Raw genomic sequence first — 25,646 nt, forward strand, 5'->3', positions numbered from 1 at the left:
TGCAAGGTGCAAGCGTGGGAAAAGGAATATAGCCTACCGGTGAGATTGTAGTAAGTCTCCAAATGAAAAAGATATTTATCAAATATGGTAATAGTTGTTACAGAACTCTAGGAGGACAGATAAAGGTTAGCCTAGATCTGTCTGGGGAAATTTGGGGAGTTTCAGAGGAGTAGAGCCTGAGTTCTAACCTGAAACATGTTTAGGCATGAGCTAGCCAAGTGGACAAGATAGGGAGTTGGTGGGGGTGGGGTAGGAAGAAGAAAAGCAGACAACTCAGATGGAGAGCATAGGGTGAGAAAAGGAGCAGCCACAGGAGAAAGCATGGTATGTTTGAGGAAGGCAGGTTATCCATTATGATAGGGTAGGAGATACTGGGAGAATACCCACTGAAGAAAAAGAGACTGGTTAGGTGGACAGAGCTAGCTTTTGCCTTGCTAGGGAGTTTGGAGTTCAGCCTATCAGTGGGCACACTGAAGATTTCAGTTGGGAGTTACAAGACTGGATTGTAGGTTAGACTCCAGGAGTTGAATGGAGGAGGATCAAAGACACAAAGAGATGGTGGGGGATTCAGGTCTTCCTCTGATTCGTCTCTGTATTTCCCAATTGTGCTCCCAGTGCCAGTGCACATGGTTTATGGACAAACTGTGTTTGTTAAGAAGTGAAAGAAAAGGAGGTGTCCACTTCCAGACTAGAACACACATGGAAAGTCCTAACAGCTCTAAGCTTCTCACTTTACCTGTATTACTCCAATCACACTGCTAGAGGGCATTTTCCAGCTTCTTGAACCTGTCAATCCATGTCTCGTATTCTTCAGACGGGTTCTTCATGGTTGGACTTAAAAAAGGCTGTGAGACTGGCCTGAACTTCAGAGCATTCAGGGGATCTTAGGTGGCTGAAATCTCAGCAGGAAGGTTTTTTGGTTGTGGTTCTTCTTCTGGAGTTTTCCACCAAAATAACACAAGCATCTTACTGGCAATACATATACTGCACAGAGCTCCTCCGGTCTCTTGGCCAAAGATGAGGCCACACAGCCAGCAATATTTATTGTAAGGTCTGGTTTTGTAAAGTTAGAGGATGTGTTTCAAATCCTCAGTGCCATAGGACCATATCTGCCAATTCTTGCTGTATATAAATAGTATTTTTTTTTAAGGGAAGGGTGGAATCATGACTTTATTCAGTTTAAACTTATGATTTACACAAAACAAAGGTTTTTGTAACAGACTTTTCATGATATTCTACTTTTTTTTATACTAGTGGGATACACAAGGGATAGGCTTCAGGCAATGCTTATAATTTCTTGATGGGAAAATGCATCATGAGTGTGAGATTCTTGACAAAAGGTGATTGAAACAGTATTGATATTATCTTAGGCTCATGGGTTCATTCTAACAAACCATAAAGCCCCTCTGTGGTCTGGCAATCCTACTCCTTTAACAGAGGATGCTGCAGCCCAGGGAGTGGAAGTGATTTACTAAGATCACAAGTCAATGGTAGACCCAAAACTAGAAGGAGGGTATAGAGGTTACATCCAGCTCATTTTGATATTCTAACTAAGTGTCCAGCACAAAATGAGATGCTTTTAGCACAAATAGATGAGTTCCCACTGCACCATGTAAGACATCCTATCATCCACTGTGAAGAGAGACAGTGGCATCACTTGTTCGATCTGCCGAACCCTGCTGCTCCAGGAATTTCCCATCCTCCCTATCACCATGGCTATGGAAAGAATTGGTATGTACATGGTGCAGGCCTGGGCATCAAATGCAAAATGGGCCAATGAACAGTATGTTTGTTGTCCAGTGGTTTTGGAACTATTTGTGAGTGATAATGACAGAAAGATAGAAAAACAGGCCATTCTCTGTGAGATGTAGGAACTCTAGCCGGTTTTCCTCTTTGTATTGGAAATGAGAAAAAGATGGTCTACTGAGGCAGACAGACAGACAGATGGAAAAATAGGTAGATAGAGGTTATGAAGCCGACAGAAGAGAGAAGAGGAAAAGATACAGGAATTCATGATGTTGGCCAAGATCCTGATCTTAGTTCATTGTTACGGGTCTGTCCTTAGGTTGTATTAAATTGGTAGAGTTGGTTCTGTTCACCTTGATGCAAATAATCTTAACTAATTTGCCATAGAATTATGTCTCTAACTTCTGTAAATCTGTGCTTTCCCCAATTTTCAAATATCCGAATTTCTCATTTTGTACCTTTGTCTCAAACTTCTCACATACAAGCTGTGAAAATCCCACAGGCCTGAAGAATGGAAACTGCAATAAGACCCCAAGTTTTGAGTTTGTTAACAAACACTCATTAGGCTGCTGTGGGGAATGGAAAGCACTGTTTTATCTGAAAGAGTAGAATGCTATATGAAATTATAACCATATGGATGACCAACAGCCAGAAAATTGTCAAGAGATTAATATAAAAGAATTCTACTTTGATAAAATCAATTTTGAGAAAGAGCTGAAGGTTTTCACAAAGTAAATAAATAGGATTATTATACTTTTTAGAGCTTTGGACCACTTTAGAAATCTGAAGAATACTTGGATAATCTACTTAGCTAAATGCACATTGGCATAGATTTTGGTGGATGATTTTAGAGAATTCAGAGAGGTCCTTGGATCTGAGAAACTGTTTTTAAATAAATTTTTGTATTCTTTCAGATAGTTCAACATTCTCTTTGACCACTAAAGGCAGTGGGGGGTGGTTGTATGGACCTCAATTAGGCTTAACTAAATGAGTAAGTAGTAAGGAAATAAGTAACATGCCCTATACTCTTTTGGTCCCACTGTATCAGGATAAAGTCCAAATTCCTTACTTGGCACATAAGACCATTCAAGTTATCATTATTGCTTCTCTTCTTTTAATCGTATGTATGTATCTTTTTCTCTCATCTTTTTCCAGGAAAAAAAATGAAGCTGTATGATGTCTTTATGCTTTATACATGCCATTCCCTCTGTCATGAGAGCCCTTCTTACCACTCCTGTCTTCATTGGTTGGGCTTCTATTCATCCTTCAAGACTCAACTCATATTTCACCTCTTGTGGGGGACCCTTCCCCAAAGCTCCAGGTGGTGTGAGGGGTGATTCCTTATAGACCCCTTTGTCCATCACAGCATGTATTAGAGGATATTGTGACCTGAAGTTAGAGTATCTGTCTCCTCTACCAGAGATCTAGAGACAGGGCCTCTGAGGTAGGCATCCATGGACCTTCAAGGTCTGGTTAGTGGCCAGCACATAGTTGGTTCTAAAGACATGTTTACTGAATGAATAAGGGAATGAATAAATGATTTTCTCTGGGAAAAGAGGAAATGTGCTTTACCAAACTTCTGCTTCAATTTCACTCTCTAAAAGTGGGGCAATGAATGCTACTCATAGAGGAATGTGAGAAGAATCAATTACTGCAGAGATGCAGTAAAATCCTCAAACAAGAGGCAAAATAAAAGAGCAAAGTATATTTTTTATAATCTTATTCACAACAGACTTAACACTCAAGGAGAAAAGCATTTGCTGTTGTTTCTTGCGTGGCAAGAGGCTTGCCAAAATGGATACTATTTTCTAAAATATTTCAAAGTGTGAAGTGCGTGAAGAGGCCTCCCGTCATTTTAAGATGAATTATGTTCTAATCCGGGCATTTAAAAAACAACAACAACAGAAAAACTCAGGCTGTTTTTCAATTCCGTCTGCATCTTCTTTTGGCTAAGTGCTGGGAATATTAATACGGATTTTAACTGCTTGCCAGATTTTTTTTTTTTTTTTTTTTTTAATCAAAGAGCCCATTACATTTTAAAATGTGATGTCTGGGGAAAAGGTCACCCTCAGTTTCTGGAAGCTGGGCTTTCGATGTTAAAATAGGTCTCATAACCATCTTTTATTTTGATGGCAGTTGGTGGATTGGTCACGGGCTTTGGAAGGACACCTGTATACAAGCTACAAGTCCAGTTTCTTGGGGCAGACAGTAGGCCCATCACCGTGTGATTTCTGCATGCATATCAGCAAGGACAGGAACCAATCCACAGACTCTCAGAGTTCTGCCTCCCTTCTCTGTTGCAGCAGAGTCTCAAGGTCAAAGGGAGCCTGACATCAAGGTGCTGGGTGGAAACCAAAAACCCAGAAGGGAGGGCCCAACCCAGCCCCAGAGAATACAAGGCAAAAAATGGGCCAAGCCCCTCCTCCAGCTCTGTAGAGCCAGGTGCACACCACATGTTTTGTTTTGCCTGGAGACATCTCCGGGACTTTAGCCTGTGTTGCCAGAGGTTTTTTTTAAGTTCTTCCCTAGACAAGCAAGAAAAAATTGGAAGGGTTTAGTTTGTTCTCCTTATGTTAACATCTACATGTATGCACCCAGGCCAAGAGAATGTGGAGGCTCTGTTAGGTGGCGGACATTGTGTTAGGTGATAGGGATACATTGGTAGATTGGGGCTTTAGTACCTGTCTTGTTGGAGCTCACAGAGGGCAAGTTGATGCTAAATTACTACTCAAAATTTTTATTGGGTTATAAACTACTATAAACACAACCAAGGAAAAGGTGAAAATATTTACACTTATTTTGAGATGGGGCAGGAGTTGGGGAGGATCGGAGAAGGCTTGCTGGAGGAGTGACACTTAAACTGGGGGCCCCTGAGGGATGAATAGGAGTTTCCAGGTCAGAGTGATGCTGGCAATGCCTCCTGTGTGAAAGATTGTTCCAGATAAGCAGAGACAATAGCCTATAGCATCGCCTTGAATCAGGAGGACTTCTAGAGTTTGGCAAGCAGCAGCAAGGGGCCTCTTTCCATAGTTCAGCTTCTTTCCCCAAAGCACGAACTTCTGCCTCTCACTCCATGCCGGTGTGTGCCTCAAGGATCAGGTAAAAACTTTGTCTTCCCCCTTCCTTACTCCTGTCAGTGTTCAGAAGTTTGAACATTATTCCTAACCTGGAGGATTCTACCGTCCAGGTACTACTTGCTCAGGCTGTTGCCTTATGAATAGAAATTTCCTTAGGATCCAGGAAAAGACATGCAGATCTTCTGCTCAGGTGTTTTCAGTCTTATGGTGGGTAGCATTCATTCATCACTAGCACCTTTGTTGACTTACTCATTTATTTTACAAATCCAAGCAACTACCACACCGTAACGATTTCTGGGAGCTTTGATTTCTGTATTTGGTGCATAATTCAAGTATGCCATTAACAAATGTATATGGTTTCTCACCGCTTTCGATAAAGATGGTTCAATTACTAAGTTTTTTTCTTTTTTTCGAAAGGTGGAGAGTGGCAGTGTAACATTGTGGTAGAGAGTGGAGGCTCTGAAGCCAGATGCCCTAGGATTGAGTCCGTCCTGGCTCCTTTCTCTATGACCTGTGTGACCTTGGGCAAGTTACTTGTCTTCTTTGTGTCTCATTCTCCATTTCTGCAAAAGGTGGCTAATACCACCCATAGTTTATTACGGATAAATGGGCTAGAAGCTGTAAAGCAAACACCTGGAAATAGCAAGTGTTCAGTAAATGTGAACTAATAGTGTCATCTGTGTAAGGACGTTCATGTAAATTAACGTACGTATCAGATTAAAAAAGCTTTTGCTGCCCCTTTAATATTGCACCTGTTATTCATTATCAATCCCCTACCCTCAGTCTCCTGATGAAGACAATGTGACTTCAGAATGTCCACAACCCGGGCACCGAGCAGTAGAATAAGTACTCAGTCCATGTTTGTAGATGAAATGAATGACCATGTGCCCTGATAGGAAGTTTAGAAATTAAAGCTGCTGAGTGGATAGTTGTATTTCTCCCAGTTCCTTTTCAGACCGGATGGGAGGAGGACTTTTTCTCTGCATTTCTTTATCTGCCCATCCCTAACCCAGATGCTAGATAGAGGACAACTTAATAGATGCTTCATGAGAATCCTGATAGCCAGCTAAGGCAGATCTGTTTTAATTGCTGCAAATTTGTCATAGGAACCCATCATCATCAGGCAGCCCGGGGCCCTGCTCTTCTCACCCTGTATATGAGAGAAAAGCCTTCTGGTTGCTGCCAGTGAAGAAAAGTTCTAATTTCTCTGAATTACCAAGGCTGAGAGTTAAGAGGATTCTAGAAGCAGTATAGAGCATATAAGATAAACTCGGTGTCAAACCTGAATGCTAAACCTGATTCTCGCTTTTACTAGCTGCAGCTTTTCAGATCTTAATTTTGTCTGTTGTGAAAAGTGGACCAGCAGTTTGCAGGAAGATTGTGGAGATTAAAAAAAAAAAAAAAAAGTTACCAACTAAAAATACTTAACACAGGAAGATGCTCAGTGGTCTTAAACAAACCTGGCTTCCCCAGAAGAGAGGACTTAACATTAATTATCATGTGCCAGGCAGTTTTCTGGGCACTGTTCCTGTATAGTTTCCCTTTTAGCCTAAGATCTAGAACCTAGTCTTTGTCCCAGGCCAGTTTCTTTCTGGGGTCTGCACTTCTTGAAGTTACATTAGCAGAAAATAAATGCTGGTCTTCCTGATCTCACTTAAGCTTCCCTTTCTCCCTTCTAATATCTAGGAGCATATAAAAAGGTAATGGTTTGCACATGTAAAAATGGTTTGAGAAACCCGAGGCAGAGCTAATTTTTTTTTTTTTCTTTCTAACACAGCAGGAAGGATAAATAATAACCATCTGTCTAGTCTGCCAGTTGATGATTTGTACTGGAGGAAATAAGCCAAGCTGGCTTCTAGAGATTTCCAGGTGTTGGAAGGGCCAGGTTTTACAGGGCTTCCAGTGGATTCTGACAGTCACACAGCCGGCCCTCCCCTCCCCCGCTCCCCACTAATGACTTTGAATCAGTGGTCTTCAGCGCTGGCTGCTAATGTGCTCCCACCTGGGGAGCTTTAAAAATTACCAGTGCCTGGGCGGCACACCAGACCAATTAAATCAGAATTTCGAAGGGTGAGAACCCAGCTCAGGACTTCTAAAGAATTCCCTAGGTAATTCTAAAGTGAAGCCACGGGAGAAAACAGATTTGAATAAAGGCTTCTGGCCTCATTGGACCTAGTGAATGAAACTTTTATGAGAAGGAAGCATAAATATATGTTAAATATCTATATATGCCAGACATTTCTCACAGGTTTTTTTACTCAACCTAAAGAATAACCCTGTGAGGTAGAAATTACCTCCATTTTACAAATGAGGGGACTGAGGCAACACCAGGTTTGGTTTCTTGCTTAAGACAACAGAGGTAGGGACGCTTGGGTGGCTCAGTGGGTTAAAGCCTCTGCCTTTGGCTTAGGTCATGATCTCAGGGTCTTGGGATCAAGTCCTGCATTGGGCTCTTTGCTCGGCAGGGAGCCTGCTTCCTTCTCTCTCTCTGCCTGCTTGTGATCTCTGTCTGTCAAATAAATAAATAAAATCTTAAAAAAAAAAAAAGACAACAGAGGTAGGGTTAGGTCTAGATTCTAATTCATTCACTCATTCAACAAACATTCGTTAAATGCTAACAGTGATACAACAATGAACAAGACAGAATCTTCCCATGGAGTGTGTGCATTACAGTGGTGAGGGCAAAAGCTATGTAAAGTAATGGCAAGTAGTGATAAGGGCTAGACACATAGCTAAAGCCATTTATGGGGGTAGAATGCCTTGGCAGTTGTTATTTTATTTTATTTTATATAATTTTAGTTTATTTATTTGTCAGAGAGTGAGAAAGAACATAAGCCGGCAGTGTGGCAGGGAAAGGCAGAGGGAGAAGCAGGCTCCCAGCTGAGCAAGGAGCTGGATGTGGGACTCCATCCCAGGATGCTGGGATCATGACCTGAGCTGAAGGCAGCCACTTAGCCAACTGAGCTACCCAGGTGTCCCAGTGGCAGTTGCTATTTTAGGGAGGGAATTCACCAAAGGCCTCTCCAAGTGACATTCAAATAGAGCCCTGAGAAACATGGGAGAAAGGCATGCAAATGTCTGCAGAAAGAGCATTTCAGGGAAAAGCTATCATAAAGGCAAAGGTCCAAGGGAGGGAGAAGTGTTTGGTACATTCAGGCAATTGCTTAGAGGACAGCTTAGCCGAAGTGGGATGAAAGGGGAAGAGAAGTTTAACTATTCACAGAACTGAAGGGCTCATGGGCCATGCATGTGACTGGAATTGATTTTCTTTTTCTTCCATCATTCATTTCTTCTCTGGCAATTGTCCTCTTCATTACCCCCTTCTGGTGATAGCAACTATATTTTACTTTGTGCCCCCCGCCCCCCCCCCCCCCCCCCCCCCAGTGCTGTGGTTTGGTAAGAACGACACCAAGTTCCAGCTCTGAGGTTGGTCTCTGATTAGTTGAAGACCATCATGGTGTTCTAATCACAGTCTTGGTTCTAGGGTGGATATAAAACTCAGTCTAAGCCTCTGAGATGAGAGGAGACACCTGCTACAGTTTCTCAACTCATAAAATTCTCTTCTTCTGGGCAGGGCTGGCCAAAAGAGAGTGCTGTCAAGATATGATGACCTTGGCTACCATAGCTATTTTGTTATTCAAGTGTCTGGAGAAGTTGAGGCACTACCATGTAGAGCCTAAAGTTGATGCCAGCACCATATACAGCAGAGCAGAGAGCCAGAAAGAAACCAGATCCCAGATTTTGACTTTTTTTTTTTTTTTAAAGATTTCATCTATTTGACAGAGATCACAAGTAGGCAGAGAGGCAGGCAGAGAGGGGGAGGAAGGGAAGCAGGCTCCCCGCTGAGCAGAGAGCCCAATGCCGGGCTCGATCCTAGGACCCCGAGATCACGACCTGAGCCGAAGGCAGAGGCTTTAACCCACTGAGCCACCCAGGTGCCCCCCAGATTTTGACATTTTTAATGACTACATCAAACCAGCCTATGGCTCTTACTGCCACCAGACTTTTTATTTACATAAACCAAAACTCTTTATTGTCTAAACCAACTGAGTTAGCTTTTCTGTCCTGTCAAGAGAAACCGTTCTAAGTAGGAATTACTTTTTCTCCTTAATAAAAGGGAGTTTAAACTCTTAGTCATTTTTTTTAGTGGTTATTCTTCCTTGTTTTATTTTCTTTTTTTTAAAATTTTTTCAGTTTATTTATTTTCAGAAAAACAGTATTCATTATTTTTTCACCACACCCAGTGCTCCATGCAATCCGTGCCCTCTATAATACCCACCACCTGGTACCCCAACCTCCCACACCCCCGCCACTTCAAACCCCTCAGATTGTTTTTCAGAGTCCATAGTCTCTCATGGTTCACCTCCCCTTCCAATTTACCCCAACTCCCTTCACCTCTCTAACTCCCCATGTCTTCCATGCTATTTGTTATGCTCCACAAATAAGTGAAGCCATATGATAATTGACTCTCTCTGCTTGATTTATTTCACTCAGCATAATCTCTTCCAGTCCCATCCATGTTGCTACAAAAGTTGGGTATTCATCCTTTCTGATGAAGGCATAATACTCCATAGTGTATATGGACTACATCTTCCTTATCCATTCATCCGTTGAAGGGCATCTTGGTTCTTTCCATAGTTTGGCGACCGTGGCCATTGCTGCTATAAACATTGGGGTACAGATGCCCCTTCTTTTCACGTCTTAGTAATTTTTCTGTGTTGTCTTGAGTGATAGGTCTTCAAGAGATGTTTGAGGGATCAATGAGACTCTGAAATTATGATTATTCCTTCCAATTTCCCTCCATTAGCAGCCTTGCTATAACCCTGCTCTGTGCTTCCTGCTTTTTCTTCCTCTTCCTCACTCACAGGCTCTACAACAAAGAGATTTAAAGTTGGAGCCATACTTCATTTTCGTGAAATACTATTTTAGACCTCAGACAATAGCATATCTGGAGGGGTCTAAGCTCTTTTTTATTTGTCTCCATGGGAGTTCATAACACTTCTTGGATCTGTGGCTTGAGGTCTTTTATCACTTTTGGAAATTTCTTCATCATAATTGCTTCAAATACTGCTTTAGCTCTATTTTCTTCCTCCTATCTTTCTTTAGATGTATACTGAATATTCTTGCCATTTCCTTTATGTCTCATATACTTTTTTTGGTATGTTCTATCCTCATTGTTCCTTCATGCTTCAATCTGGATATTTCCTAATGAACTATATTTCAGTTCACAAATCCTCTCTTCAGCTACACTCAACCTACTGTTCAACTCATCTAGTGAGTTTTTAAAAATTAATTTTTATGTTTTTCTGTTCTAGATATTCTTTATAAATTCAAATGACTTACTTAAATTCTCCATCTGATCCATTCTCTTAAACATATTAATTACAGTTATTTGAAAATCCATGTCCTGTCTTGTATCGTTCCTGATTATTTGTAATTGAATGCTGGACATTTTGTATAAATAAGTCTCAAGGTTTTATATGATGTTAACTTCTTCCAGAGGGTTTTTTCCTCTTTTTTTTTTTTTTCCTGGTATTCAGTTTGAATTCCAAATAATAGCTTTAAAAAAGATGTTGTTTTATATTTTTTCTAGTCTTCTAGTTGGTCTTGCCAACTGTAAACTAGTGCATTCTAGACCTTAGCCCAAGTCACAGATATTAAGTATTTATATGATTATCATGTATGCATTAAAAAAGAATTTAATAGGATTCTTGGGAGTCCCAGTGAGATAAATTTGTTATATAAGGCAGTACCTATAAAAAGGAGTCATTTTAATAGGTCATTATAGAATTTTTGAGTGAAATGAGGCTCCAGGAATGGAAAAAAAAAATCACAATTCTTCACACCCAAAAGGAGTAGCTGCCTTTAGTTTCTTATAATGTATTTTCTTTCAAGAAAACAGGCAAGTAAGATGTACCTCCTTCAGTGCCTAGAAGCACTTAATCATCACAGCTCCAGCAACACAGAAATGGGAAGAGATTAAGGCATTAAATTTCTCAATAAGCTATGGGCTATCACAACAACAGTGCAATAGAAGTTTCACCAAAGTCAAAGTCCTATGCTCTGTGGAGTGCAATATTGCCTAAAAAACTTTTTCATAGCAATAGAGCAGGTATTTTTTTTCCTACTTTGGGTTCATTTTAAAGATGAGAAAAATGAGTCCAAGAGAAGTAAAATAAGTGTTCCAATAGAAGATGGTTATTTAGTTGCAAAGGTGAGACTTTGGCTCATCTTTTTGTACACTTTTCTATGTCATCCATTATGGGTTGAATTCTGCGCCCCCCTCAAATACATGGTGAGGTCCTCACCCTTAGTACCTCAGAATGTGACTGTATTTGGAGACAGGCTGTTTAAAGAGGTGATTCAGTTCAACTGAACTCATTAAAATGAAGACACTTGTCTGACCGGTATTCTTATAAGACCAAAAATTTGGATACACAAAGAGACACCAGGGATGTGCCTGCACTGAGAAAAGACCATGTAAGGACAGTGAGAAAGAGGCCATCTGCAAGGCAAGGGGAGAAAGGCTTCTTTCTTTCTCTTTTTAAAAAATTTTATTTTATTTTTGCAGTGTTCCAAGATTCATTGTTTATGCACCACACTCAGTGCTCCATGCAATACGTGCCCTCCTTAATACCCACCACAGACTTACCTAACCCCCTACTTTCCTCCCCTCCAAAGCCCTCAGTTTATTTCTCAGAATCAACTGTCTCTCATGGTTTGTCTCTCTCTCTGATTTCTCCCAATTCACTTTTCCTCTCCTTCTCCAAATATTCTCCATGTTATTCCTTATGCTCCACAAGTAAGTGAAACCGTATGATAATTGACTCTCTCTGCTTGACTTTTTTCACTCAGCATCATCTCCTCTAGTCCTGTTCATATTGATATACAAGTTGGGTATTCATTCTTTCTGATGGAGGCATAATACTCCATTGTATATATGGACCATATCTTCTTTTTTTTTTTTTTTTTTAAAGATTTTATTTATTTATTTGACAGAGAGAAATCACAAGTAGATGGAGAGGCAGGCAGAGAAAGAGAGAGAGGGAAGCAGGCTCCCTGCTAAGCAGGGAACCCGATGTGGGACTCGATCTCAGGACTCTGAGATCATGACCTGAGCCGAAGGCAGCGGCTTAACCCACTGAGCCACCCAGGCGCCCGGACCATATCTTCTTTATCCATTCATCTGTTGAAGGGCATGTTGGCTCTTTCTACAGTTTGGTGACTGTGGCCATTGCTGCTATGAACACTTGGGTACAGATGGCCCTTCTTTTCACTACACTTTCAAACGTGCTGACACTGGGACTTTAAACTTTTAGTCTCCAGATCTCTGAGAAAGTAAACATCTATTGTGTAAGCGACTCTAGCAAACAAATGCATCAAGTGACCTGGATTTATATTAGAGCGAGAAAGAGAAAGCATTTGGTTTAAACGTTTGTTGTGATCACCTTTGAATGTCTTTGTTTTGTTTTTTCAACAAAACTGAGTTCTCTGAAGTTATACGTGAAAAATGAACCCTCACTTGCTATTACCCTATTGTCTTCTAGCACATCCCTTCTATCTTTTTTCTATAATGCTGGGATGGGGATCTACAAGTATATTTCCCTGGCCTACTGGCTTCAGGCTAAATTCCAGAAAGGGGAGATGCTTGGAGGGAGATTAAACTGTGGGGAGAGTAGAGTAGAAGTATTTTCTTCTTGTTTTTGGAGTTTGTTAGTATCTGTCCATCATCAGGGGAGAGCTACTGCTGTTGCTAAGATTGAGCTGTCAGAGAAGCCTCCTGAACCTCATTCTTGCATCTGAAGGAGACTTCTGAAGTGTTTTTCAACATTTTGAACAAAAGTCATATGTGAAAATTCAAAATCTAGATGAATAGCGACAGGACATCCCATTCAGTAGGTCCAGCATTCACCACATTGTGTTCTGTCAGAAATCCAAGCACCAGCCCTATTTGTGAAACACTGAGTTTCAAACTACATGGTGTAACCAGCTGTGTGGCACCTCCTTCAAAATTCTTTCTCTAGCTGCTTGGCCTATTCTTGGAGATCCTAGAATCAGCGATGTAGTAGCACTTGCCAAGATTCTGCTAACAGTACACCTTTCACTATGTTCCTTCAGCACTAAAGATGAGAGCTGGTTTCCACAACTCCTAAGCTCTGGGTTACCTCAACTGTCATGGGTTGAATTGTGTACTACCACTAGTACCTGTTAATGTGACCTTATTTGGAAGCAGGCTCATTTTATATGTAATCAAGTTAAGATGATGTCATTTTGGGTTTGGGAGAGCTCTAAATCCAATGAACAGTGGTGGCTTTATATGAAAAAGGAGATACAGAGACACCAAAGAGAGAGAGGGAAGAAGGTCATGTGAAGGTGCAGGCAGACAGTGGAATTAAGCAACCATAAGCCAAGCCAAGAAATGCCTGGAGCCACCAGAGGCTAGAAGAGGTAAGGAAGAATGTTTTCCTAGAGACTTCAGAATGAGCATGGCCTGCTGACATCTTGCTTTCAGGACAGGCCTCTGGTCTCCAGAGCTGTGAGACAATAGATTTCTGTTATTTTAAGCCACCCAGTTTGTCGAACTTTGTTATGGTGGCCCTAAGGAAATGAATACACACACTATCCTCTTTTTGCTTGTTTAAAGCTTGTGCAACCTGTCCCCTAATCCTCTGTTTTAAGTTCCCTGTTTGAAATACCCAGGAAGGTTATTGTTCTGCTGGAATGTAAACTGAGACACCACCACTCCCCTCAAACTTTTGGTACCTTGTGTTTTGATCCAAAAGGTAATCACTAAATGGTTGATGAATGTAGTAAATAGAAATTGCAACAGCAGATTAATATCAATGCATATTTTTTCACCTGTCACATTTAAAACTTGCTAATTGCTAAATATTTTGCCCAAATTAATCTTTATAATTTCACTTAATAATATGTCTTGGAAATCTTCCTGTATCAAGGCCAGCTATGTTATTTTACAGCTGCATAACTTTATCAGTTGGATATACTGTAATTTAATTAAATTGTCCCTGAAGGATTTCTTATTGTTTCCATTCTTATTTTTAACTTAAAATATTTTTTACTTCTGTTTTTACAGGCATTTACCAAAAAATGATACACTGAACATTTATTTTATTTTATTTTACTCTAATTTTATTTTTTTGAGATGCCAGTAGGGTAATTACCTAGCTGTGGCATTCCTAGATCTAAGGGACTGTGCAACTGAAGTTCTAATAAATCATGTCCACTTCTTCTCTAAGAGCTGCATTCATCTGAAAGGGCGCTCACTAGAGAATGTTTCATGATATAATACAACTTGGAGAATTATGCCTTTTATGATCCCCCTGGCCTAAAAGAATAGCCAGTGAGGCAATCCTGAGTCTTATTTTTCCTGCACTGCTGTGCCATTTACATTTCTGAGAGCAATAAGATGAAACCCAACTAGAAAACTACTGGAGCAAAGCAGCAGAGTCAACAGTGGCTCTGAGAACTGGGATGTCTCTCAAGGAACTAAACCGCCAAACTCACCTGTGGGCAAATCAGAGGAAGCTTTGTTCAACAATTCAACAAAATTCTGCCATCTGTACAAGAGAAGTAAACGTGGCATTGGTACTCAATGTAGAAATCTCTGAAAGAATGTGCAATAAGGTCAATGTTTATATTGATAGTGATATTGAAGGAGCTTTTTGATACCTGTATCATTCAAGGTATAATTCAGGAAACAAACTATTTTAGGGGTCTCTACTAGAACAGGGCTTTGATATAGGAAATTTGGTGCCTACAGAATTATTTCAGGGGTTAGTAGAATGGAGGTTGGCATCTGCTGCTAGGCTCAGAATTAGGCCTCACCAGTTCTAGAGACCAGTGAACTGCAGAAATTTTTGACAAATGTCTCAGTTGTCCCTGACTGCGAGGTTGGTGACTAGGCAGTACAAAATGCATTTTGGCCAAGGCAAAAACTGTTGCCTGCCAGGGTCTGGAGTTGCTACTACTTTGGGAAAATAAGTAAATACTTAAAATGTCTCTGGCCCCACCCCCGCCACTTCTGCCTTTCAAATCTCACCCAGTTGCATTTCACTGATGGAACTTAAATCAATTCCAGAACCTTGGTGTCAAGGGAGTTAGAAATGTTATTTGTAGTCTTCCCAAGAATGGGAACTATTGTGATACAGGAAAAAACACAAGAGCGGATAGAAATGAGTTCTGAGTTCAAATAGATAACATTTAGTGAAATCTCCAAGCAGGAAGAGCATTAAGCATATATTTACGTGTGACGGTCATTGAAGGTTTACAAGTACTTTAGGAAAATGTTGGTCATGAAAATTACCTGTTTTTGCTTGCCTGGCATCCATCCTCCATTTATATACAAATATGGTCTTCTCTGGGATGATGGACTATAATCAATATCCCTACCCGGGCCAGTGTTGTGACTCACCTTGTCTAATTAATCACTATCTATTTATCACTTTCTCCACATACCCTTCCCTACCTTCCTCCTTCTCTCCCATTCCCTGTCTCTGTATCTCTCATTAACTTTTGGCTCTGGTTCCTCCCAAAGTTTTATTTTCCCCCAGTTTTGTGTATAACTCCATATCTTTTCAAAATATTTCTTTTTATTTAGCTTAACAAAAGGCAGTTTCTGTTGCTAGCCACCAAACTGCGACTGGTAAGAATTGTTATCTCCTCCTTGCCCATCAGTAGTTAAGGAAATATAAAGCCCAAGTTGTGAGATATAGAAGCCCTGGATTTTCTAGAAGAGTTTTAATATCATGTGATTTTACTCTTTAAATAAAAATGATTCATTGTTTTGCTTATACCTCATAGGACTTTTCCCATACATGACATTTCAAGTCAGAGTAGTTCTTTTTTTTGGTATGGAAATCTGGCCTCTGGAGATTCATTTCAGTTTGGGCACAAGAATAGATAAGGTGGAGGTATGCAGAAATCATAAGCCTGATAAGATGATGACTCTATCAGCTGCTGAAGGGATACACAGGGAAAGAATGTTGGAAAAGCAGCACTGTTGGGAAATATCAATGATCATACAAAGGTCTGATATTAGCACAGATCTGAAGTGAGCTACAAGGGAAGCAACTCCTGACTTCGATGCTTGCTGCAATTCTGTCCTCCTAGGAGGGCCAGGTTTAGGCCTACAGCATCTTCTGACCCTTAGAAAAACAGCCACAACAATGTGACAATAAAAATCTAGATCATCGATGTTTCCATATTGCATAACCTTTGTTTTTTCAGAGCTGTTAGGAGTTATCAAATATGGGACAAGTCATCTGGACCAACAGCACCAGAAACTCTTCTGCCCCTTCTTGAATAGTGCTGATAGTAGGAGGAGGAGACTGTGAGAAAAGTTTATTAAGTATTGAGACTGGACACTGCCTGATTCAAGTGTATAGGATTTATGTGATCAACGAAATCCTTGAGACCCTTCTAATTAAATTTTTTCTTGCTTCTGTATTCTTTACATTACCCTAGGAACTTCAAAGAGCCATTGACAATTTAAATGGGAGAATGGTGGGTATTATAGAGGGCACGGATTGCATGGAGCACTGGGTGTGGTGAAAAAATAATGAATACTGTTTTTCTGAAAATAAATAAATTGAAAAAATTTAAACAAAACAAAACAAAACAAAAAGAATAATAAGAATGAGAAGGAAATAAACAAATACACAGATTAATGAGCAAAATAAATAAATAAATAAATAAATAAATAAATAAATAAATGGGATAATGGGTTCCAGTTACCATAACAGGCACTATAAATCTAATCACAGAAGCAGGTGCCAAACTTCCAATGCAGAGTCAGAGAGTTCAGGACTGGAGGACAAGGTCTATGAGCCTGATTTTATATTCAGGCAAATCTGAGCTCAAATTCTAAATTCCACTAGGTTATTAAGTTAAAATGGCCTTTAGTAAGTATTCTGAGTACTTTGTGTTCATTATCTCATTTAATTGAGATAGCCATCCTATGAAACGTGTAAAAGAGTTGCCCAAGGACCCACGTTTTCAATGAGGTAGCCAGAATTTAAACTCTGGCCGTTTGACTCCAAATCTTGCATGCTCAACCATTGAATTATATAGCCTTACATGTGAATGTAATATAATTTTATTTCAGTTACATTTTTTTTCTCCTGAACACAGCTCCAGTGTCTTCTGGTATTCTTTATTGCAGAAGTTTGAGGTCAATCTGATTTGGGTTCATTTAAAATTAATGTTTTCCTTCCTTTGCTTTGGTTTAGTTTTATTTTGGTTTTGGTCTGCCTCCTTAAGTAATTTTCTTGTCTCTGTAAACACAAAACTTTTGTTAGGATAGACATGGATGTATTTTTCCCTTCATTTATCTTAGTCATACTGAGTCCTTTTGATCTGTACACAGAGGTTTTTTTCTTTTTTCCCATCTCTGCAAAGTTTTTTTTCAGTTGTAGGTTTTGTTGCTAGTTCTTGTTCCATTTTTCTAGTTTCTTCTTCCACAATGCCAAGGCCTCTTAGGTTCAATTTCTATTTTTTCTCTTCTATGTCTACTATCTTCTCTCATTTTCTTCTCTGTTTTTTGTTTCTAAATTTTGTGGAAAACTTTCAAGTTTGATATTCTTAATAGATTTTACCTAGTATCACTTTTACTTTTTTTTTGATCCCTGGTTACCTCTTTTATTTTAGTAAATAGTATTTTATTGGAGGGTGACTGGGTTGCTCAGTTGGATGAGCATCCAACTCTAAGTTTTTGCTCAGGTCAATATCTCAGGGTTGTGAGATTGAGGTCCACGTTGGGTTCCACACTCATCATGGAGTCTGCTTAAGATTCTCTCTCTTCCTCCTCCTTTGCACTCCCTTGGCCAATCATGCTTGCTTTCTCTTTCTCAAGAAAATCAATTAATTAATATTTTATTGGAAAATAATCACAGCCATTTGTTATACATTGTTTGTGGCTGCTTTCAAGCTATACTGACACAGTTGAGTAGTGGAAATAGACTGTAGACTCACAAAACCCAAAGAGTTACTATCAGGTCCTTTATAGAAAAAGTTTGTTGACCTAAAAATGTAATACAAATAACTTAATATCATCAACTATCTAGCAATGATCAGATTTCCTTGATTGTCTCATAATTTTTTATTGAGATCTAATTTATATGTAACATTATATTAGTTTCTGGTGTACAACATAATGATGCAGTATAGACAAGGGATCCCATTTAGTCTAGTGGACATACATCAGCACATATAGTTACACTCCTGATTATCACTTAATTTGGATTATAAAAGCTTCCGCTCCTTGAAACTGTCCATGTTTACCAAGTTCCTTCAGTTTCTTCTGTTCACTTTAGTGCTTTCTAAATTTCATTTTAGTAGTTTATTATGCTTATTACTTTCCAGTTGGTTTCAATAGAGGACATGGCTCCATACAGCCTATAGAGAACATTAATGGTTTTCTAAACATTTCCTAGTTTTTAGAGTAATCATTTTCAAGAATTTGCTGCTATTTGGAATCTGCAGGATTCTCATTTCTTCTCTGTATTCTGCATTATTTTTAAAATTAGATCTCATATTTGGAGTTCTCTATATTCACTGTCAAATGAGGAACTCTTCACATTCTGCACAACTCAACAGATCAGTTGCATAGATTTTCCTTGGTCCTATTCGCTGCTTATTTAGTCCTACAGTCACAGAGTGAGTGCCAACCCTCACTGACACCTGGTGGCCCTTGGTTGGGACCAGCTCAGGTGGGTTGAGTATTAGACATGAAATGAGCATGTATGTCATTATCAATATACTTTGCATATATGACTACCAGGGATCTGCCTCTCTCTGCTCCAACCCACATGACTTTATTGGCAGGAATTATGCCTCATCAAATGCAGACATCACAGCCAGGTTTGCCCCTGCCCTCCTTCCCCACTCCAAACTTTTGCACTGTCATTCTCTGAAGTTGTGCTTTCTGCATTGGTACAGAAAAGCAGTATGTGGCTAAGCGTATGCGTATGTACCCTTGGGTGGGTACGGACACAGGCTAACAATACTCTTGCAGCTACAGAAAGTGGTGCTTGTGTTATTTTTTAGTGGGTCAAGACTTGGGGCCTCCAAATCAAGGGGAAGTCTGGTGAAAGAATGAGAGATCTTCTGTCAGTTGTACTTCTCACAGGTAGACAGGGCCAAGGGTGAATGCCAACTCACTGATTTTCCCAGATTCCATTTATTTATAGTTAGTGAGATTCCTTCTAGATTTTGGCACTAGAGTGCTTATTAGTTTTGGCTACTGGTGAAGTTTTTGCCTCTTTATTTATTCATTGAAATTTTAATTATGGATTATTAAATGGCTAATATTTTATACAGTATGTGGATGACATTTTATACAATAAGTAATTTTATATAGTAAGTCTTATATATCAAAATAACATGGAACAAAAGCCTAAACATACCAAACATACAAAAGGTGGCCTATTTCATAGAAACATCCTGGTAATCTTGATTAAGTTAATTACAGGTGACCTGTTTCTTTATGAGTTTCATAAAGGCTTAAACCAAAAGTATGTCAGTGCTTACTTCCTAAGCCCATTACATTTCTCCAGCTTATGAAATGAATGCTGCTGCCATAATAATAGTCCTAGTTCTCCAAATCCACAATACTTTTGCTTGCTTCTTTTTCCCTCTTCTCCTTCTCTTACCTGGTTAGTCCCTACAGGTCTCCCCAAGCTCAGTTGAAATGTAGTGTAAAATAGCACTGAGGTGCTAGCTTGTTCAGACTGCTAGAATCATAGTTTAAATACCATGGTTTGAAGCATTTAATTATCATGCCATTCCCTTAAGGATCTTGTAATATTCTCCTCCAGCTGAGAGAGTACAGAATATTCTAGAAGGAGGAGGCAGGTAGGCTATTGTACCAGAATACCATAGACTGGAAGTTAAACAATAGAAATTTATTTTCTATGGCTTGGAAAGCTGGAAGTCCAAGATCAAGGTATCAGGAAGTTCGACTTATTCTGAGGCTCTGTCATTGGCTTGTAGATGGCCACTTTCTCACTGTGTCCTCACATGGTCTTTTCTCTGTGTTAACCCATATTTGGGGTTTCTATTTCCAAATTTCCTCTTCTTGTAAGGATACCCGTCAGACTGGATTAAGGCTCACCCTCATAGCTTCATTTTATTTAACTCAATAGCCTCTTTAAAGACTTTATCTCCAAACAGGGTCATAGGGTAAGTTACTGGAGGTTAGGGTTTCAGTTTATGAATTTGGGGAGATGCAATTCAGCCCATAACAGAAATAAAGATTCAATGAAGCCCAGCTTTTGGGACAATTTACTTAAGGTCTCTGAATCTCAGTTTGATCATCTGTGAAGTGGATATAAAAACATAACTCATGGGGCTATTAGGAGTAAAATGAGATAAGCCATGTAAAGCATTTAGTCCCATGCCTGGCGCATATAAGGTGCCACGTGAATCAGTCCCTTACAGCGTCAAGTCAGGAGGTTATTTTTGTTATGTCATTTAACTCAGCCACTGGGACGCTCATTCCTCTCCACCATCTTCCTTTGTGTTCACCTTCTTGATGGAGGGCCCTGCATTGTATTCTTTTTGCCTTCCAGTTAACTGTGAGAAGCACAACACTTCCTTGATTCATAAGGGAATAAACTCTTAAATCCATCAAAATAATTTTTGTTTCCATTTGACAGATGAGAAAATTAAGGTTAAGAGAAATTAGTTACCTGCCCAACTTTCCCAAACTAGAGCATTTCAGAGCAAGGTTTTCTATTTAGATCCATATGATTCCAGGACTAAAGCTGCTTTTCCCCAACGTAAGTGGCTGAAGGGCTAGGGGAGGTGCTCCACCAGTGAGGGGAAGTTGCCTCCTGGGCTGGGCCCTGGGCTTCTTTGGATCATGACTCACCCTGGAACTTAAGAGCTTCCTTGCTTTTGTATCTGTATCTCACACCTCTCCTGGGTCTTAGGGGAGAGGACTGAAGATACTGAGCTCCTCAAATCCAGACTGCTCAGTACCAAGCCCAAAAATGGAGCCAGCCACGGAACTCAGTGGGTTTGCCTAAAGCCCTTATGCTTAGTCAGTGTCCTAGAAGCGTCTGAGTTTCCTAGGACTTGCAGGAGAGTCTATATGGTGTATTGAGAGTGAAGACTCTGAAGCTAGAGAACCTGCTTTTGACTCAGACTGATTGATGAATTCATTAATCAGTTACCTATTGGTTTTACCCTCTCTGTGCCCTAGTTTCCTCTTTTGAAAAATAGTAGTACCTACCTCATGGAGCATTTACAAGGATTAAAAGAGGTAATATTTATAAAACACTTAGAATATTGCCTATAATATAGTTACCAGTATATAAATGTTGACTCAATAATAATAATAATAATAATAATAATAATAATATCATTATTATTATTATTCAGACCCCATATGGATATGGACTTCTGCAAAAGAAGACGAAATTAGTGAACTCTTAAGAGCCAGGTCCAGTTCCCAAGACCCAGCTGATGGGCAGATCCATAACATTTCTCTAATTGCTCACTATCTACCAATTTTCCTATTCCCATTTACAAGTAATTGCTGAATCGGACACCTCATGTTTGCTTTATCTCCTAAAATCCTCTGGTTGTTCCTGGGATTATCAAACCGGTCCTTTTCAACCTAATTGCACTCTTCATAATGGACCAGATGTGTATGATAAGTCCTACTTGTGGCTGTGTCAATTGCTGCATTCTATTTATGCAGCTTCCAGAGCAGCTTCATTATTTATCCCCTCCCCCAACACAATTTGGCTTGTGTGCCTGTGTTTTAAACTGGGTTTGAAGCATTTAATTTTGCCAATACAATTTTAGGGTATTAGTTTGCCTCCTGTTCTCTCTCTGCCCTCCTTAATTACCATTTATTGCAAAGTCACACAGAAACATTAAATGCTAATTCTGACTTACGTGTTCCTGGCCAAGAATGAGGATAATAATTTCCATCCAACACAACCTGAACTCATTTTACATAAGGGTGATTCAGAGTAGAGATTTGAAATCGTAATCAAGTCTTTCTCAAAATCGCCTTACCCTAGCAGACATTCACTAATGTCTCTGCTAATTGGTAGGCAAATGGCAAAAAAAAAAATCTCAGTTTAAAAAACAACAACAACAACACAAAAAACAACAACTTTGTAACATCGTTCGTGAAATTGCTCCTCTCATCAGCTCTTGCAACGTGACAGTTTAAGAAGGGAACACAACTCATTTTATTTGGTTAGATGGGGCTAATCCCACATCACCATAATCCCTCCTGATGTTTTATTGATTCTAAAGGACATTTAATCAGGAAGCAGCTCAGCACTAGAATCCTGCTAATTAGCAAGCAGCCACATTCCAAATGGGTTCCCAATTGAACAGCAGATTAATGGACAATATGTACTAAAATAATGATTTGTGCATTCAGCTCCTAAAATGTGTGTCTAAATTGCATCTTTAATCTCTTAAGGATATAGGTTTGCATACAAAACCCTTAAGAGAATGGATTTAATTCAACAGAAGAAGCTTTAGCCAAGGACTGTTTAAGGATGAAACAGGTTTATCACTTATAAATGCAATTCTTTACTAGTTCTCATGGTTTGATGTCCTTGAACATTCAAAGGTCAAAGACAGGTGAATAAGGAAACCAGTGTGCTTCTCTGATATGCACATAAAACAGCGGGAAACTGACAATATTGATATATGTAGCCTAACCTCATTTGCTCCCCAATCCCTTTATTCTCATATATTTGTTTCCTGGAATCTTGGTTCTGGACCCTATCTTTTAATCAAGTATACTATGTAGCAGGTATAATGTGAGTGCTGATACTTGCTTTTCTCCATTTTTGGGGGGTATTTTGGGACTCCCAATTTTAGATGATTGGTTTTTACTTGGCTCTTAGCCCACTTTTCTGCTTTTTTTGCTTAACCATCTTCCTCCCTGCTACTCAGCCACCTCCAAGGTTTTAGATGAGGGAAACCCCCACGTCCTGAAGCTGGCCTGGTGGAAATTCATTGGCTAGGTTCAGTCTCCTTCCATCATTTATTTATCAGTTGATGTTTGCTGTAACCTTTACCCTTCTTTGCTTTTCTGTATTGCTCTAATCATCATGTAATATATGTCACATATTCCAGCTTCTTTACTGTTTCTCTTCCCCATTAGAATACAAGATTCACAAGAGAGGAGACTATTACATTCATATCTGTGTCCCCAGTGATTAGAGTAGTGCTTGGTATACAGTAGCAGCTCAATAAGTATTTGTTAAATAAATTAATAAATGAATTAATCAAATATTTACTGTGTGACTATCATGTGCCAAGTATTGGCCTACAAGATGCTGAGGATATAATGTGAAGGAAACAGTCATGTTCCCTGCCAGCATGGGGATACCTACCTAGACGTTAAAGTATCAAATCGCATAAATAAATATGTAATTACAAATAAAGATAAGTTTTAAGAAAGAAAATAGCTGAGTGCTAAGAAGATAGCACAAGGAACCTGATTTTGATGAGGTCTTTAGGAATGGCCTTCTTCAATTTGGCCACGAGAGGGACTAGTCAGAATTTGTGTCTGACTAGGCATCCCTGAGAGTATCTTGACATTCTACCCCTTCCCTTGTTCAGTTCACTTTCACAGATATTTATTGAATTCTAATATGTGCGAATTGAATTCTAAGAGGCCATGCTCTAGAGGCTTAGGATACATCAGTGAGCAAAACAAATAATCTTCCTGACCCCTGGCAGTATAGCTTATAGTCTATCAGAGATCAACAGATAACAATAAACATCATAAATCAGCAAATCACCGAATACATTAGAAGTGTGTTGAAGAAAGCAGAAGGAAAGCAGGGTAAGAGGAAGAGGGGCTGAGAGACTACAACTTTAACTAGGGTGGTTAGTGTAGGCTATGGACTAGGTGGACAAGGTGATATTTGAGTAAAAAATAAAGAAGATGATCGAGTTAACATGTAGATATCTGGGTAAACAAGTGTTTTAAGTAGAGGAAGTATTCAGAGGTTAGTTGCTAAGGTGGTTATATGCATGGTACGTGTCAGAAGGACAAGGATTACAGGGTAACTGGAACAGAATGGGCAAAGGTAGTTGTAGAAGGAGCTAGAGAAGTAATCGGGGAGCAAATCAGGTAGCACTCTTTATAAGGACTTGGGTTTTTTTTTTTTTTTTTCTTTTTTTCCTCCTCTTAGTGAAATAAGATTCTCTTACAGTTCCATGCAAAACAATGACATAAACTGTTTTAGGTTTTAACAAATCACTGTAGCTACTGTACTGAGGATAAACTAGGAACAAGGGAGAAATCTAGTTCAGTTAGGAGGCTATTATGCTAATCCAGGAGACATACAATGGTAGCTTGAATGAAATGTAGTTAATTAACAATAGAGGTGGTGAGAAGTGACCAGATTCTGGGGGTATTATGAAGATCGAGTTGCTTCCCTAATTAATTTTTGATGGATTGAATAGGAAATGTGAGAAAAAGAGAACAGCTAAAAATTACAGGTATGTTGTGTTTTCATTTTAATTCAGTTCAAAATGTTTTCTAATTTCCTTTTTCTTTCTTACCATAGGTTATTTAGAAGTGTGTTGTTTAGTTTCATAATGTTTGGAGATTTCCAGGATTTTTGTTTGTTGCTTTTAATTTCTACTTTAATTCTGTTGTGATCAGAGAACATATTTTATATGATTTCATCATTTTAAACTTACTGAGACTTGTTTTATGGCTCAGAATATTTCATGTATGATGAAAATACAGAATATTTCATGTATGATGAAAATATTTCATGTATGATGAAAAAGAATCTGTATTCTGCTATTATATGGAGTATTCTGTAATTGCTACTTGATTGATCAAGTTATTTGATCATTTGTCCATTTTTTTATTTTATTACTGCTTATTATCAATTACTGACAAAGAGATATTATATTCTCCAATTGTAATTGTAAATTTGTCTGTTTCTCCTTTAAGTTTTATGTTTTCTCTTTATGTAAATTAAAGCTATATTATTAAGGACATGAACATTTAGGTTTGTTATGTTCTCTTGATGAATCGACTTTTTGGTATCCCTTGCTTTGGAATGCATTTTATTTGACGTTAATGTAACCAAGGTGACTTTCATTTCATTAGAGTTAACATGGTGTATCATTTCCATATTTTTACTTTTGGTATGTCTTTTATTTTAAATGTGTTGGTTGTAGACAGCATTTAGTTAAATCTTGCTTTTTATATGAAATCTGAACATCACAGACTTTTTATTGGTACATTTGGATCATTAATACTTAATATAATTCTTGATATGGTTGGGTTTAAATCTAATACCTTGATATTTATTTCCTATTTATCTTATTTGTTTCTTGTTTCATTTTCCTCTTTTTAATATTTTATTATTTAAGTATGCATGTGTATCCTTTTTATCTTTTTAATTAGCATTTTAACTTATTATATTCTTCTTTCAAACAAAATTATAATACATATAAGAACCTTATCAAGTACATCTTTTTTTCCCCCTTGCAGCTGTGTATGTTATTGTCAAATGTTGCACTTATATTCTGAATCCCATAGTTCATTGTTAATATTTTTGCTTTAAATAGTAAATTTTCTTTTAAAGAGTTTTTTTTAATGAGAAATATACTTTTTATTCATCCATATATTACTATTTCTAGTACTTTTCAGTGTTTTGGTGTAGATCTAAAATTATCTTTTTCCTCTGCCTGAGGTCTTTTAATATTTGTAGTATAGCTCTGATGGTTATGAACACTCTCATCTCCATTTTATCTTTGTTTTAAAGTCTATTTTGTCTGATGTAATTATAGCTCCCC

The 25,646-nt window shown here is 38.8% G+C and overlaps 1 protein-coding gene across 1 annotated transcript in view; it reads right to left on the minus strand.

Annotated features, from left to right (window-relative positions):
* C10H1orf87 (chromosome 10 C1orf87 homolog) overlaps window positions 1-25,646 on the minus strand; it is an 88,217-nt gene that overhangs the window by 5,902 nt on the left and 56,669 nt on the right. The window contains 2 exon segments of the mRNA XM_059138516.1: window positions 737-1,006; window positions 14,349-14,401. Of these exon segments, the coding sequence (XP_058994499.1) occupies window positions 737-1,006; window positions 14,349-14,401 (323 nt within the window).

This window comes from Mustela lutreola, chromosome 10 (genome assembly GCF_030435805.1).
Source record: "Mustela lutreola isolate mMusLut2 chromosome 10, mMusLut2.pri, whole genome shotgun sequence".
Classification (NCBI taxonomy): domain Eukaryota; kingdom Metazoa; phylum Chordata; class Mammalia; order Carnivora; family Mustelidae; genus Mustela; species Mustela lutreola.